General features: G+C 45.8%; 1 protein-coding gene across 1 annotated transcript in view; it reads right to left on the reverse strand.

Moving 5' to 3' along the window:
• Window positions 1-797: 797 nt before the first annotated feature.
• LOC108096711 (protocadherin-like wing polarity protein stan) overlaps window positions 798-14253 on the reverse strand; it is a 51363-nt gene continuing 37907 nt past the window's right edge. The window contains 5 exon segments of the mRNA XM_017198545.2: window positions 798-2137; window positions 4624-6492; window positions 6840-9679; window positions 9681-11653; window positions 11656-14157. Of these exon segments, the coding sequence (XP_017054034.2) occupies window positions 1918-2137; window positions 4624-6492; window positions 6840-9679; window positions 9681-11653; window positions 11656-14157 (9404 nt within the window). The 3' untranslated portion in view covers window positions 798-1917.

The following is a 14253-nucleotide window of genomic DNA, read 5'->3' on the forward strand; positions in this document are numbered from 1 at the left end:
CGATATGTAAATTATTTGAGTTACCGAATTAGACCGGAACTCCACGTTAATGCCTGATTTGAATAGTTAATGTTATGAAACCAGAAATTTAAGTGTCCGTTTAATGTCAGAAAAATATCAAATTTGTGGAATTCCTTTTTTTATACCCTTGCAGAGGGTAATATTATTTCAGACAGAAGTTTTCAACGCAGTGAGGAAGATACCCTTCCATACGAGTGATCAAAAAAATAACCTTTGAAAACTATCATATCATCTTGATTTCTCCCGAATGTTGTTCCTTTCCAAATATCCAAAAAATGGGTCCATATCTTTTCTAATTCCGATTTCGAAGTGGCATACTTCTTAACATTTCTTATTTTAATCCCACTCTAAAGTGGCGTGCTCTTTAAAGAAATTTTGTTTCACTGATTTTATATAAATAAATAAAGTAATTCAATTTTATGATAATCGGACGATTAATCATATAGCTGTCATAGGGCAATCGGTGTAAATATCGATAAATTAATAAAGAAAATCATCAATACTATAATGTAGTTTGGCCTGTGCTCGACATTTTGATGACTGAAAGGGTATATCAGCTTCAGCTCGCCTAAGCTAACTTCCTTTCTTGTTTTAATTTAAATTTAAACTGGAGAAAGATTTACTATATATAATATCCTATCAATTTTAAGGCAATTCAATAGTATTTTATCAATATATTTATGACTTTATTTGCCTTATTGCTAGAGTGCAGTCAATTATTTATACAAACCAGTAGAATGTTCACAGGTCCTTTGAAAATTAAAGACAAGTTTGCTTTTACTCCATATATTTTACACATTTTATTCATATTGATATACTTGTATAATTTACAATTAAATAAGTCAATTCACATAAATATCATATAATGTGTGCCACATTTCAGCGCAATGCATAGCTTATGTAGAGGCCACATCGAGTGGCAGTTGAGTTTAGTTTAAATACAATAAGTTCCGCTTATGAATTATTTATAAATTGTACACGCTTCACAGGGACATGAGTGGCTATTGCTGAGTCGGGGATCAAACGGTTGAGCAAGCTCTTTCTAGCCAGGACTTCGATATTTTAGACAGATATATGTGTACGAGTATATATATTGCTGGATATGTCTATGCTGCGCTTATGTGTGTGTGTGTTGCCCTTGTGCTCTGTGTATATTTCCCATAAATACGAGTGGGCGTCCTGAATTTATTTTATTTCCTGGCGTCTATCCAGTTTTTATTGTACATTCGCAACGTTCGCACAGATAGAAGTACATGCTATCAATTAAAACTAACTCCGAAACTAAATGGCAACGTGTGCGGATGCTAGGCAAATGAAATGCAAACTTTTTTCTGGCTATTTTCCATTTACAAGTTCCCCGTCGACTTCAACTAATTTGGCATAATAAGCTCGAGGCACACAACGTTCTTCTACCTTAGACTTTGTTTACTTGCAGTTTGCTCTAACTAATGACGCAGTCCCGCTTTTATTCCGATTCTACATCGGACTTGGGGCTACACAGATGTTAATTGGACCTAAATGCATGAACATGTCGGCTGAATGTTTTTGGGATGGGGCTTAAATTTAACAGCAGAAAGTAAAATGCATAAAATCAGTCTGACTCTTGTTTCGATACATAATTATACATTATAATTTATAATACATACACAAGGCTAAAGCTGAGTATTTCTGTGTCCGTGTGTGCATACGAAATATGCAATTCCAAACGAAATGCAACTGGCGCTTTTAAATAATGTAAGTGCTAAGGATCGTATAAATAATTGTGCCCACACTCATTTAAGTTTGTGGGGGCAAACTAAGCCGTATTTACGTAAATTTAAGTGGGTGCGTGTATGTACAAAGTTTCAATGATGGCAGCTGCTCCACAAAGTATGCTAAGAATTTCGCCGAAGGACCTCAGTCCTCCGTGTGAATCCTGTACTGTGGCTTGCGTCTAATGGTGGCAAAGTATTGCGTTTTTTGCTTGCTGCGCTGTTGCTGCAGTTGTTGCAGGTGGTGCTGCTGCTGCTTCTGCTTCTGCCGCTGCTTCTGCAGCTGTTGCAGCTTCAGTCGTTGCTGCTTTTCTTGCTGCTGGGACAGTCGTCACACTGTGGTCTCGTCGTCATCAATATTCCGCCTGTTTTCGATGGGAAAGTGACCATTAGTGGGGCTGCAATCGGCTTATTCTCCAGGTATGCATTTATATACTTCCATCTACTACTAACATATACTATACTACTCTAAATTACGTGCTCTGCTACCACGTGCAACTCTTTGGTTAGTTTAAATTTGTGGCATGCCACGGAGTCTCATAAATTGCATGCGGATACGTGTTTTATGTATAGTTAGGCGCAAGCGAAATCATAATTTATGCAACACAATTATCAAAGTGAAAAAATGAACATAAATTCACGTGTGTGCGTGTGTCGGTGCGTTAGTATTTGAGGTATTTTGTGTGTGTAGGAGGTGTTGAAATGTGGTTAAGTTTATTTGGCCGGAGCCCGGTTAATTTGTCAAGTTATTCGAGTGTTATGGATGTTTTCGGGTAAATCATAAACATTATTAGGCGCCAAAGTGGTTGGAGCCATTGTTTCCCACTCGTTTTGATATTTCAGTAGGTATTCGTAGTAGATTAGGTGCAATAAATCCTAATCTGGCCTTAAAGTTTGGTTTATTACGAAATTCGATATTAAATGTGACTAATTAGAATAAAATCAACATAATAATTTTTCTAACTGCTCACCAATTTACACAGATATTGCAAAGTACTTCAAATTCTCCCCCATAATTATTGGCCAGACAAGGATTTAGTTCACCATTCATCTAATGGGAATACCTACTGCAATCCCAGATTGTTTTTAATCATAGCTAGTTGAATAACTAAAGGGTACTGTCTTTTTAAGACAATATATGACATTAATTGTTTAGTATTTTTTCTAATTTATTCTGTCACTCTGCTGGATTTATTAAAAGCTTTTAGTTGAACATTTTAAAGTAAAGAGGGACTAACTGAGGGGCTAACTAAGTTTGGCTATTTGTTTTTTTACTCCATATACCATATTGTTAGCGACCAGGGATATTGTTGCCTCTGTTGCCTGCGATGCAGCCAAATAATGTCGAACTGTGGAAATGTTCAGGTTGTTGTATAAAAGGTCTGTTTTTGTAGCGGGTGAAGTGTGGGAATGGTGGATGGATTGATGTATTCAGTTGTTGATGGGAATTAATAAATGTCGCAAATGCGTCAATTCAATATTACACGTTCCAATTAAATGCAGCACGAAATTCAAACATTCGGATTACAAATTAGAAAGTGAGAGATCCAACTGATTTGATTAATCAAACTAATGAACAAAGAAACATTCATGGGCGGCAACGGGCGTCAAATAATACAACAAAATCAATATTTATTATTTACATTCAATTTAAAATGGTCAAATCAAATTAAAACGGGTGCATTTTGGAATTAGGTAAGGAGCTCGAATCAAATCGAATCGAACCGAATCGAAGCGAATCGAATCACTTTTATGCACACTCGAGCTACGGAAAACGAACAAAAATGTAACCAAAGACGATGATGGAAAGTGGAAAATGGGAAATGTGATGTGCGACTTGAAAATGCATTTTACTTGTGGTTTACCTCTGAGCTGTAGTTGTAGTTGTAGTTGTAGTAGTTGTAGTTGTGTGGTTGTTGTTGATGTTGTTTGATTTGGTTGGGTTTTTTGGATTTGGATGGATGGAACACGCGCCGCCACAGTATTTTGCATTACGTCGAATTTCATTTTGCAGTTGGTTTTGATTTATTTTTTATTGTTTTTTGGTTATAAGTGTGTATGTTTGTGGTATGCGTGTGTGTTCAGGTTTAGTTTTCAAGGAGCAAAAGAGAAAAAGAGCGAAAGCACGATATTGGAGAGAATAGAAGTGAAAGATAGTCAAATTAGATTTGCTTCAAACGTTCCCAGGACCAGCTGAAAGGATATGGACATGTACACGTATAGAAGAATGTATATGAGTGTGGCAGACGTGTGTTTGTGTAAGCGTGCAGTGAGTGTGTTTGTGTGTGAGTGTGTGTTAAAGAGTTTGTACCATATTCATTTGCATTGTTTTCAGTTTTCATTGTTGTGGGAGAGAGTCGAATGGTACAAAAGGGGTTTATGTCATTGTAGTTGTTGATTCGAATGCCATAAAGAAAAGAGAATCAGAAACAAAGGACCACAGATTAATTGCTGGAATCAAACATGGAGAACGAACTGGAGTTCTCTAAACCAAAACTAATCATCTAGGCCAACAGAAAAAATTAAATTCAACAGACAGGTTGGGCTGCACATAAAGTACAAGAAGCATTAACTGGCCATCAGAACCACAACGAAACTGAAACCGAAAACCGAAAACCGAAACCAAAACCGAAACCGAAGCCAACAAAAGCTGTCATGTCACAGAAATCTCCCAGAAACCGAATGTTAAGTATGGTCTCTAAATGAGTCTTTGAATTTGGACAGTAGCTTTGGGCGCTACTCTTTCGGAAATGGGAGCCAAGTCTCTGCAAGCTTTATGGAAATGATTTCCTGGGATTTCTGTGACACACGAAGAGGTGAGGAGGTACTCCAGGTTTTCAGGGAAACTCACTCAGTATCCGTGATGCTGGTAAGTGGTCCCAGTGGCTGCATGGGAGCCACCATACTCGATGGCGGAGAGGAGGCTCGGGAACTGTGCCGGGAACCTCCATTGAGGGGATGCCGAGCTACCAAGCCCGGATTGTTCACATCGTTGACGAGACCCAATCCAGGTGGCTGCATCAACTGGGATCCGTGGAGCGAGGGTGGTTGCGTGTGGCTCAGCTTCCTGGCGGGCAGGTGGTCCTCCTCGGCGGTGTAGGGGAAGTGGTATCCGTTCTTATCCGATCCCTCCGACAGTCTGTCCTGCAAGTGGTGCTGCTGCTGGTGGAGTTGCTGCTGCTGCTGCTGGTGGTAATCGTTCTTCAGCAGCGAGTGCACCGAATGCAAGGAGTCCGTGGCATAAGTGGGCTGCCTCTTCAGGCTGTAGTGACCATCTCTGGATCCATAGATATCGGGGGTGATGCGATCCTTCGACAGGTAAGGCGATTCCGACTTGGCTCCCAGGTAACCACTTCCCAGGGTTCGCTGCTTGTCGTATATGTTGTCACTCAAGTACGCCGCATCCGGGTGGAAACTCCTCATGTGACCGATGGTTTGGGAGCCACTTCCTCCGCCGGGATAATCCTTTTCGCTGCCATAGTGACTGGGTGGCTTGTAGGATCCATACTTATCGGGATACTCGCCCCTTCGTCCGTACAAACTATCCTCGTAGCCATCGCGTGCATCCCGAATATTCTCCAGGATCGAAGGAGGCATGTTGATCTTGTTGTGGTGCTGCTGCAGGTAACTGGTGTCCGTGAGATCGGGATTGGGCAGCGGGTTCGGCGAGATGGTCATCTTGGCCTGCCCGTGAACATGCTCGTTATCGGAACCCGTGTCCTGCGACCATCTTCCAATATTCGGAGGCGACTGCAGATAGGCATCCGGAAGCTGACTCGACCAACGGGGAGCATAAACGGGTTTGCTGACACTCGGGAAGAGCTGCGGACTCTGCACCACATTCAGTTCCGGCGGAGTGGTGGCCTGCACGTGCTCCGTGATATTTGGCAGATAGGCAGGCGTTGAACTCACAGCCGTGCTGCGATGTGTTCCCGAAGATCGAGCTGTTCGGGATTCATCATCATCACTGGAGTGACTACTGGCTAGCTCCAGGGATCTTCCATCTGTTTCCGAACCGGAATCCGAGTCCTTTCTCTGCCGACGCGATGGCTTCTCCTCACCAGTGTTCCTACTTCTTCCAGTTGTGGAGGACTCAAAGCCCCTTAGGAAACTGGGAGCATCGCTGGCTGAATTATAGTTCGAGGTGGATGTGGAGGTCTGCCTCAGCTGGCCATCACTGTAGGGACTAGAACTAGTTTTGGCCGTACTTCTGGAGGTGGTGCTACTAGCACTGATGCCGATATTCCTTCTGGTTGTGGTATCATATCCTCCAGCCAGGAAGTTGCTCGGCCTCGCTGCTCCATTAACGTTGTGAGAACTGTTGCTGACCACCATGGAGGAGTCCAAGAGCGGCACCTTGCGACCCATGCAACGCAGACAGGTGCGCTGGAGGTTCTCCCTCACCCGCTTGTTGATTATGCAGTATCCAATGAGGCAGAAGAGGGCGTGGAGGAGCACCACGCCCGAGAGTAACATGCTCAGCAGCTGGGAGTGCTCCGAAGCCGCCAGCACTGCCAGGACCCACATAACTCCCATCAGAGGCAGTGAGACCACCGAGAGCCATAGAAGGGTTCGCAAGTTGCCGAATCCGAGGACGTGATCCTTGAGGGTAAACGCGGCTTTCACGGAGACGAACAGGATGAGCAGGTTTACCACCGACATGCCCGCAATCGGACCCACCAGCCACCACACCACGGGTTCGTAGACAGACAACCAGCAGCTGGAATAGAATGAAAATACAATTAGTAAACTAAATCATAAATCATTGTCTAATTTAAAAAAACACAAGTACAATGGAAATTGTCATTGATTAAATTGATGTACCATTTTGAATATAAATTATTGTAGCACAATTGTGCTTGCATGTTGAAAAACTAATTACAATTGTTTGCTTGTAAATAAGATATTTTATATTGTAATATTGTAAATCGAAACATGTTAAAAACTTAAGCAAGTCATTCTTTAAATTATAATTTTAACACAAAGGTTTTTTTTATCGACTTTCGAGTTTGGGATTGACAACTTGCATTTCTTTCTGAGTACAATAACACAAAATTAAATACTCACAATAAGCTATTTCCATATTCGTGGGCCCGAACACCCACAGAAAGTCCGACGACGATGGCTGGTGCTCCGTAGCCCATGGCGAAGTAGAAGCCCATGGGTCCGTGGTTTATGTCCCGCATCTCGGTGAGCATCCTGTAGAGATGGACGCAGTCCACCGTTGTCCAGGCAAAGGCAGCTAACCAGAAGTAATGGAGGCAGATGGCGGTCAACTTGCATGGGAATTCGCTCTCCAAAAGTTGCCGACGCGATTGCATTCCCACGAAGAAGAGCAGCTCCGCGCAGAAGACACAGAGAACAATGTTTTGATGGATGGTATTGGAGTTGGTTTGTTGGCCTCGTAAAAGGGCCAAGGCCAAAAGCACTCCAAGCAGCAGGGGAAGTGAAACCAGAAAAGCGGAGTACGAGGTGATCTGCACTAGAAGCGAAGGTTCGGGAATATCCTCCGGATCGATTACATCCACAATAACTGCATAGCTAGAAATGTGGGTGCAGCTGCAATTCACCAGGATCGCTTGTTGTGCCGCCGGGTTGAAGTCACCATCAAAGTCGGGAATCTCTGTCTGACAACCCAATCTGGTCCATTGATTGGTAAAGGAGTTCCAGCGAACGCACTGCGGATTAGAACGAGGTCCAAATCGAGCTGCATCGACATCCAACCACATTTGCAATTTAATTGGTTGTGCCAAATGAGGTGAACCCAAGGATCGATAGACCACTTGCTCCGATTGCTGCATTTGCTCTGATGGATATGTGATTTCCACCTGTCTTTTGACCAATCGGCGATCCCTGTAAACCGCCTCATTCTCACCCTTTGGCTGCTCATCACTTCCCGTTGAGCTTACACCTTCGTAATTTGGATTGAGTATCTCCGGAGAATCTGGAGATACGATCTCCTCGCCAGAGTTTCCATGGAATTCGATGTCATCGGGGTTCAAGCGAATGTGGTGTTCCCTTTCTTCACCATCCTCGCCACTTGACGCCTCCATTTGTTCTCCCGAAGAAACTGGAGGCGGAATTTCATGAGCTGTTATCCTGATATCCTCTATCTGTTGTTCACTACTACTTGTTGGAGCTTTGGGTACATCGAAAACCTCCACGAACTGTTGCTCTGTGCTGCCTGATGAAGAGGATGTTGAAGATGAGGAGATCTTCCTCGGGGGAATCTCCATGCGTTGGGTCTCCTGTTCTCGTTCCATCGAAGGTACAAGAATCTGCAGGGACAGAATTGGAGTGGCTAGCTCGACATCCACACCCCAACGACGGGTGATTGTTTCATCATAAAGATCTGGGAGTAGTTGACCCACATCTTTATATTGCGCATACGCCACGATGGCTCGATGGTCATGGCTGCCACCCCTTCGACTACTTTGAGAGACCTCATCACTTTCCGGTGGCGTGATTCCCAACATTTCCAGGGGAACCAACACCTTGGTGTGCTGATCGAACTTGCGGCGATCCAAGATGTAATTGTTGTACTTGGGGAAGCTGATCACTGGCCTCTGGCGAGCTGAATGTTGAAGGAATCCACTGGTATCGGGTAGCACCACACTCTCTGTGGTGAAGGCATTCGGTTTGAGGTACTTGCTCCGATGGTATTCACTTAGCTGCTCTGGCTCATAACCAAAAAGAGATTCTGTGGTGACAATATCCAAGCCGAGGGCCATGTTTGGCTGCACAATTTCAAAGGGACTGGTGTAGGTGTCGTGCTGAGAGCGAGCTAGAACTACTAGATACTTGTTGAAGGCATCCACCAGATCATCTGGTCCCCGCTGGATCAATTCCGTGGCTCTTCTCCATTCTGCCTCGTATTTCCGATCCAAAATAACACTAGCAGCGTCCACCAAATTCTTGATGAAGTACTTGTCCTGACTGTGTGACAAATTCAGACCACTTTGCATTAGTTCGTAGTTGATCAGCTCCTGCAAAAGACCTTCGGTCACCAAGAGATCGGCGCCATACAGTCGATCATGGGTGAATTTCAGTTCATCTGATAGATAATCCATCTCAAGTTCGTGTGACCAGACATTTCCACCATTGCTTAAGAGGAAAGAGGACTCCATTTTGTAGCGCCTGTTGGGACGACCTGATCCAGGCATTTTTTGATCCTTGCTGGAACCCCTTCTGTCCACCGTTTCACAGGCTTTTCTCAGTTGCTCTGCCATTTTTATGGCCACAAAAGAGTTAAGTTCCAGTTCGAGTTTCTCCAACTGGGATAATTGCCGGCGCAGCTCCACAAAAGGCTCCGAGGTGCAGTTGTACATGTCCGGTGTGTTCCAACTGCCTGATTGAGCATCGCAGTTGCGTTGACCCTTACCGCGAGCTGGCGCAGGACATCCCTCGATGGCCACACCTCCGATTGGAGTTCTTGGCCACCAGACTCCTCCAGCAAAGGATCGCGGACAGGCATCGTAGACCACTTCGCAGCCACTGAGTGTGACCTCGGCATAGGGATTCGAGCAGGAGTCGCATCTCCGGCCGATGACTCCTTCGCGACACTCGCATTGTCCTGTCAGCGGATTGCAGGCACCACTGAAACTTCCAATGGAGTAGCAATCGCAGGAGAGACAGGCCGTCTCGTTGGGCGGTTGGTAGTGGTTCGTCTTGCAGTAGCACTGTCCAGTGGTCTTGTTGCAATCAGGGTGGTAACCCTGAGCCAGATCACATCTGCATGGTCCACACACTCGCTCTCCCCACCACCCACCAGGACACGGTTGCTGGAGTTCTCTTTCGCAGTAGTCTCCATGTCGGGAACTGGTGTTGCATTCGCATCCGTAACCCCGAGATAAACTAGTATTTGCTCTGCAAACTCCAGAGGCACAGGGTCTCACTGTACAAATGGGGGGCACAGTCAGCACCCACGAAACCGGAATCACACTCGCAGGTGGACAGATCCCAAGTACTTTGGCAAGAGGAGTGATTGGGACAATGATCTGGACACTGAGCCCGCGATTCGCAGCCATCTTCCACATTCTCACGTATAGTTGGCCGTGAAAGAACCGATTGTCCCGCTCCAATTCGCACATCCTGAATGCAACCTTCGAAGGGAGAAGCTTCGGGGACAGATCCAATGCTACCATCCGGACTGCCCATCACAATCTTGCCCACATAGAGTCCTTGAACCTTCTGAGACATGGGAACCGAACCAGAACGTTGTCCATAATCCACCGAGAAGTGGATCTCGGAGCCCTGTTGCCAACGAATTTCCACTCTGTGCCACTCGCCATCGGAGAGGAAGGCTCCAGCCAAAAACATAGGTTCTCCATCGAAGATGTAATAGAGGATTCCTTGCCGAAGGCAAACCGCCGCAGAACTGTTTTGTCCAATTTGAATTTGAAGAAGGAAAGCCTCCTTTTGTCGAGTGCGTAGTGAGAATGAGGTGGTCCAGGGTAGTTGGATGGGTCTTAGTAGAGGATTGAAGCTGAGGCTTCCATCTCCGGAGAAACGCCAGGGAGCTGGTATATTGTCCTGGCAGCTGTTGCCCGCATATCCTTCGGGACACTCGCAGGAGTAAGTTCCCCAACCCTCGCGACAGGTGCCTCCATTGAAACAAGGTTCGGATTGGCAGAGAGGAGCTTTCTGAGGACAACCTGCCAGTGTTCCATTATCAGCCACATATGAATTCAGATCAATAAACCGATCATCGATGCGCAGATCCGAGATGCAACCCACATAATCACGATTGGCCACCGGAAAATGGGCTGGAATGCGAGGAAGTCCGCCCACTTGCAAAGGTCCTGTGAGATCCAGGAATCGATGGCAGGTCTCAGTGAGCAGTGAGCAGCGTTTGTCCAATTTCAAAACAGTGCGATTAGCACAGCTCCATCTGTCACCCAATTGACCCGAAAGCGCGATGGCGGTGTCACAATTATCTAAAACTAAGGTGACACTGCGGTTGAGATAGACCACCTCCACTTCGTGCCACTTTCCATCGGAAACCTTTGCTTCCTGAATCACGGAAACTCTTTCACTGTGATCACCCAAGGAGAAGGAGAAGCTAACATGTCCTTCGTGAATCTCCAAGGCAACAAAGTCGTGCAGTTCGTTGTATCTTCCATTGTAGAGCAGCAATCCGTTCTCCTGGACGGTAGCAAATCGTAGTTTAATATTGAAGCGATGTCTTTGCTTCAGACTCTCGAAGGTCAGGAAGGAGTTCCGGCCGAAGGCTCGAGCTCTCAATTCGCAGGCTGCTGTGTAAGGAGGAGGCTGGGAGCTGGGATAATTACTCAGGCAGGACAAGCCACCTTCGCAAGAATCCGAGGGACAAGGACGCAGCTGATTTACTCCAGTTTCACAATTTAAACCAGTGTGTGTGGTTGGACACACGCAGGTGTAACCTCCCTCTCTTCTCACGCAACTTCCTCCATTCTGGCAGGGATCCGAGTAGCACAGATCCACCTCCGTGTCGCACAGATAGTGTTCCTTACTGCCAGTAAAACCTTCCGGACAGGAGCATGCGAACGTATTTACAGGATAGATCGGTCTGAAGAGCACAGTATCGCTGTGGATAAACTCCGAGGCATTGCCGAACTTCAGGACAGTTAAACACTCTTCGAAATTCAAGCAGGGCTCCCGCACACAAAGGTTATCGTCGAAGGGAAGGACTTCCACGGTGGCCAAGCGAGCTAGGATAGCTCTATTCAAGTAGACTCGCTCTTGCAGATACTGCGGCGTGTAGAATTCCTCATGGGAAACATCTGGTCGACGGGCTGAGAAGCTGACATTCAAAATACGTGAACTAACATCCGTGTCATCCTGAATGCTAAACACAAATATGTGCTCCTTGGGACAGGGAATTATGGCAGCTAGTCCATCCAGAAAAAGTTGAGCAGAGGAGACAGAAAAGCCTCCTCCGTCATCTCATTCAATCTCACTGTAACAGAATTAAAGAGCATATCTTCGGTGATCAAACGAACAGACAGTTGCATTATCGCCTTGGCCTCGTTGATTCCATCCGATACGGAAACTTCCATGGTGGCGAATTTGGGTACATTGGTGTTCAGCTGAGGACTGAGTACCAATCCTCCCGAGCTGCTATTCAAACGTAGCAAGTTCGCATTATTTCCCGACAATATTCTGTAGTGGAGCTTATCACTCACATCCGCATCGAAAGCAGGAATTCTTCCGATTTCCCCACTAGGGAAGTGATCTCGGAAATTGTTAAAAATCACCTGGAAGTCTCGCAGCACTGGAGCATTATCGTTCACATCCGTGACAAGGATCTCAATGTGGGCATCGTTGCGCAAAGGAGGACTGGCTGCTCGAACCACCAACTCAAATCGCTTTCGAGTGGATTCATAATCCAGTTCTGTCATGGTCAACAGTTGAGCTCTTTCAGATCCAGGCCGAGTTACCAAAGAGAAAGCATTGGAGTCATCTCCACCGATGATGGAGTAGTGCACCACTGCATTTACACCTTCATCAGGATCGTGAGCATGAATTTCACCTACTACAGAACCTACTGGTGAATTCTCCGGCACATAGAGTGTGATCTTATCCGAGGCAAAAGTCGGTGGTGAATCATTAACATCCTCCAGTCGGATTTGCACTTCCACTGTGCTGGAAAGTGGTGGTGATCCCTTGTCTACAGCAATAGCAGTCAAGTGGAACACAGCTACACTTTCCCTATCTAATCCCTTGTTAGTTCGAATAGTACCCGAAGTGGGATCGATCACAAAAGAACCGTCTTCTATATCGCGATCACTTAGTAAATATTTAATGCGACCATTAAGTCCCACATCCGGGTCGCTCGCTGCCACTTGGATGACTGAAGTGCCTACAAGGGCATCCTCCAGAATGGAAGCCTGGTACAATGGGCTCTTGAAAGTAGGAGCATTATCATTCACATCAGTCACTCCGATTTCCACATCCGTTGTGTCACTTAAGGAAGGATTACCGCCATCCTTGGCAGTTACTGTCAGAAGATAACCACTTGTAGTTTCTCGATCTAGAGGAGCATTGGTAACAATGGCACCCGTTTGCGGATTAATAGAAAACGGATCTGGACTACCCAAGCCATTGATGCTCTCCTCATTCAGGGAGTAAGTGATCTGCGCATTCACTCCAACATCGCTGTCGGTGGCAGAGACCACGAGGACAGTGGTGCCAACAGGAGCATCTTCAAACACCGAAGCGCTGTATGGAGCATTCTCGAAGATCGGAGCAAAGTTATTCGCATCTGTAATGTTTATGTGCACAGTAGCAGTATCGGATCTTCCTCCAGAATCAGTGGCCGCCACTGTGAGCAGGAATCGCTTCTCCTGTTTGTAATCCAGCGACTGAGCAATCGTAATCAAACCTCGTCCATTTTGAGAAGTAATTGCAAATCTTCCTCTTGTATTTCCCGTAGTGATCTCGTAATGCAATCGGGAATCTTCATCCGGATCGGTAGCTGTGACTGTGGTCACCGGAGTGCCTGGCGGTTGATCCTCACCCACATTCGCCTCGTAATACTTTGGATTAAAGGCGGGATCGTTGTCGTTTACATCCTGTACGGTAATCACCACTGAGGAACTGGCTGACTTGGGTGGCACACCACCATCTTTTGCCACCACTTGAAATGCAAAGCGTCCCTGCTCCTCACGATCCAGTGGCTTTATAGTCTGTACCCAACCAGTTCGAGGATCCACGGCTAGCGGGAAGTTGTCATCTCTCTCGGAAATACTATAAGTAATCTCTGCATTGGCACCTTCATCAGAATCATAGGCTTGTACCCTTATTATGTTATATCCAACTGGTACATTCTCTAAAACACTTTCCTGGAACTGCGAAGTATAAAACCTCGGCGCATTGTCATTTGCATCGATGACGTTGACCAGAAGCTGGGTGGTGTTGCTCCTCGAGGGACTTCCTCCATCCTGAGCACGAATCACCAACCGGTAACTTCGTACACTCTCGTAGTCCAGCGGTTTCACCAGACTCACATCACCAGACATTGAGTCGATAGAGAACTGTGACTGCGTGTTTCCTCCGATAATTGCATATCGAATGGCTGCATTGTTTCCTTGATCCGCATCTGTGGCTCGGATGTGGGCCACTGTATTATCCTCAGTTCCTCCCCACTGATCCTCAGGAACTTGAACTGTGTAGGTGCGTTCACTGAACTGCGGATAGTTGTCGTTGTCATCGAGGACTTTCACTTGAACACTAGCCGTGGCTGTCCTTCGTTCGCTTTGTGCTGATGCCATATCAGCAGCGGTGACCAAAAGGTGGTAACTATCCGATGTCTCCCGGTCCAGACTGCTCCTCGTTGAGATCACACCCGAGCGGGAGTCTATCCGGAAAATGGGCATCTCCTGGTCCTGAGCCAATCCAGCGCCATCTGGGTAATAATTAGAAAAAATATCATATTGTAGTTAAGTTGATGGCATAAAATATTTAATAAACAAAGAGTAAAGCACTAAACTGTAACAGGCAT

The sequence above is a fragment of the Drosophila ficusphila genome, unplaced genomic scaffold, assembly GCF_018152265.1.
Source record: "Drosophila ficusphila isolate 14025-0441.05 unplaced genomic scaffold, ASM1815226v1 contig_414, whole genome shotgun sequence".
NCBI classification, from domain to species: Eukaryota; Metazoa; Arthropoda; class Insecta; order Diptera; family Drosophilidae; genus Drosophila; species Drosophila ficusphila.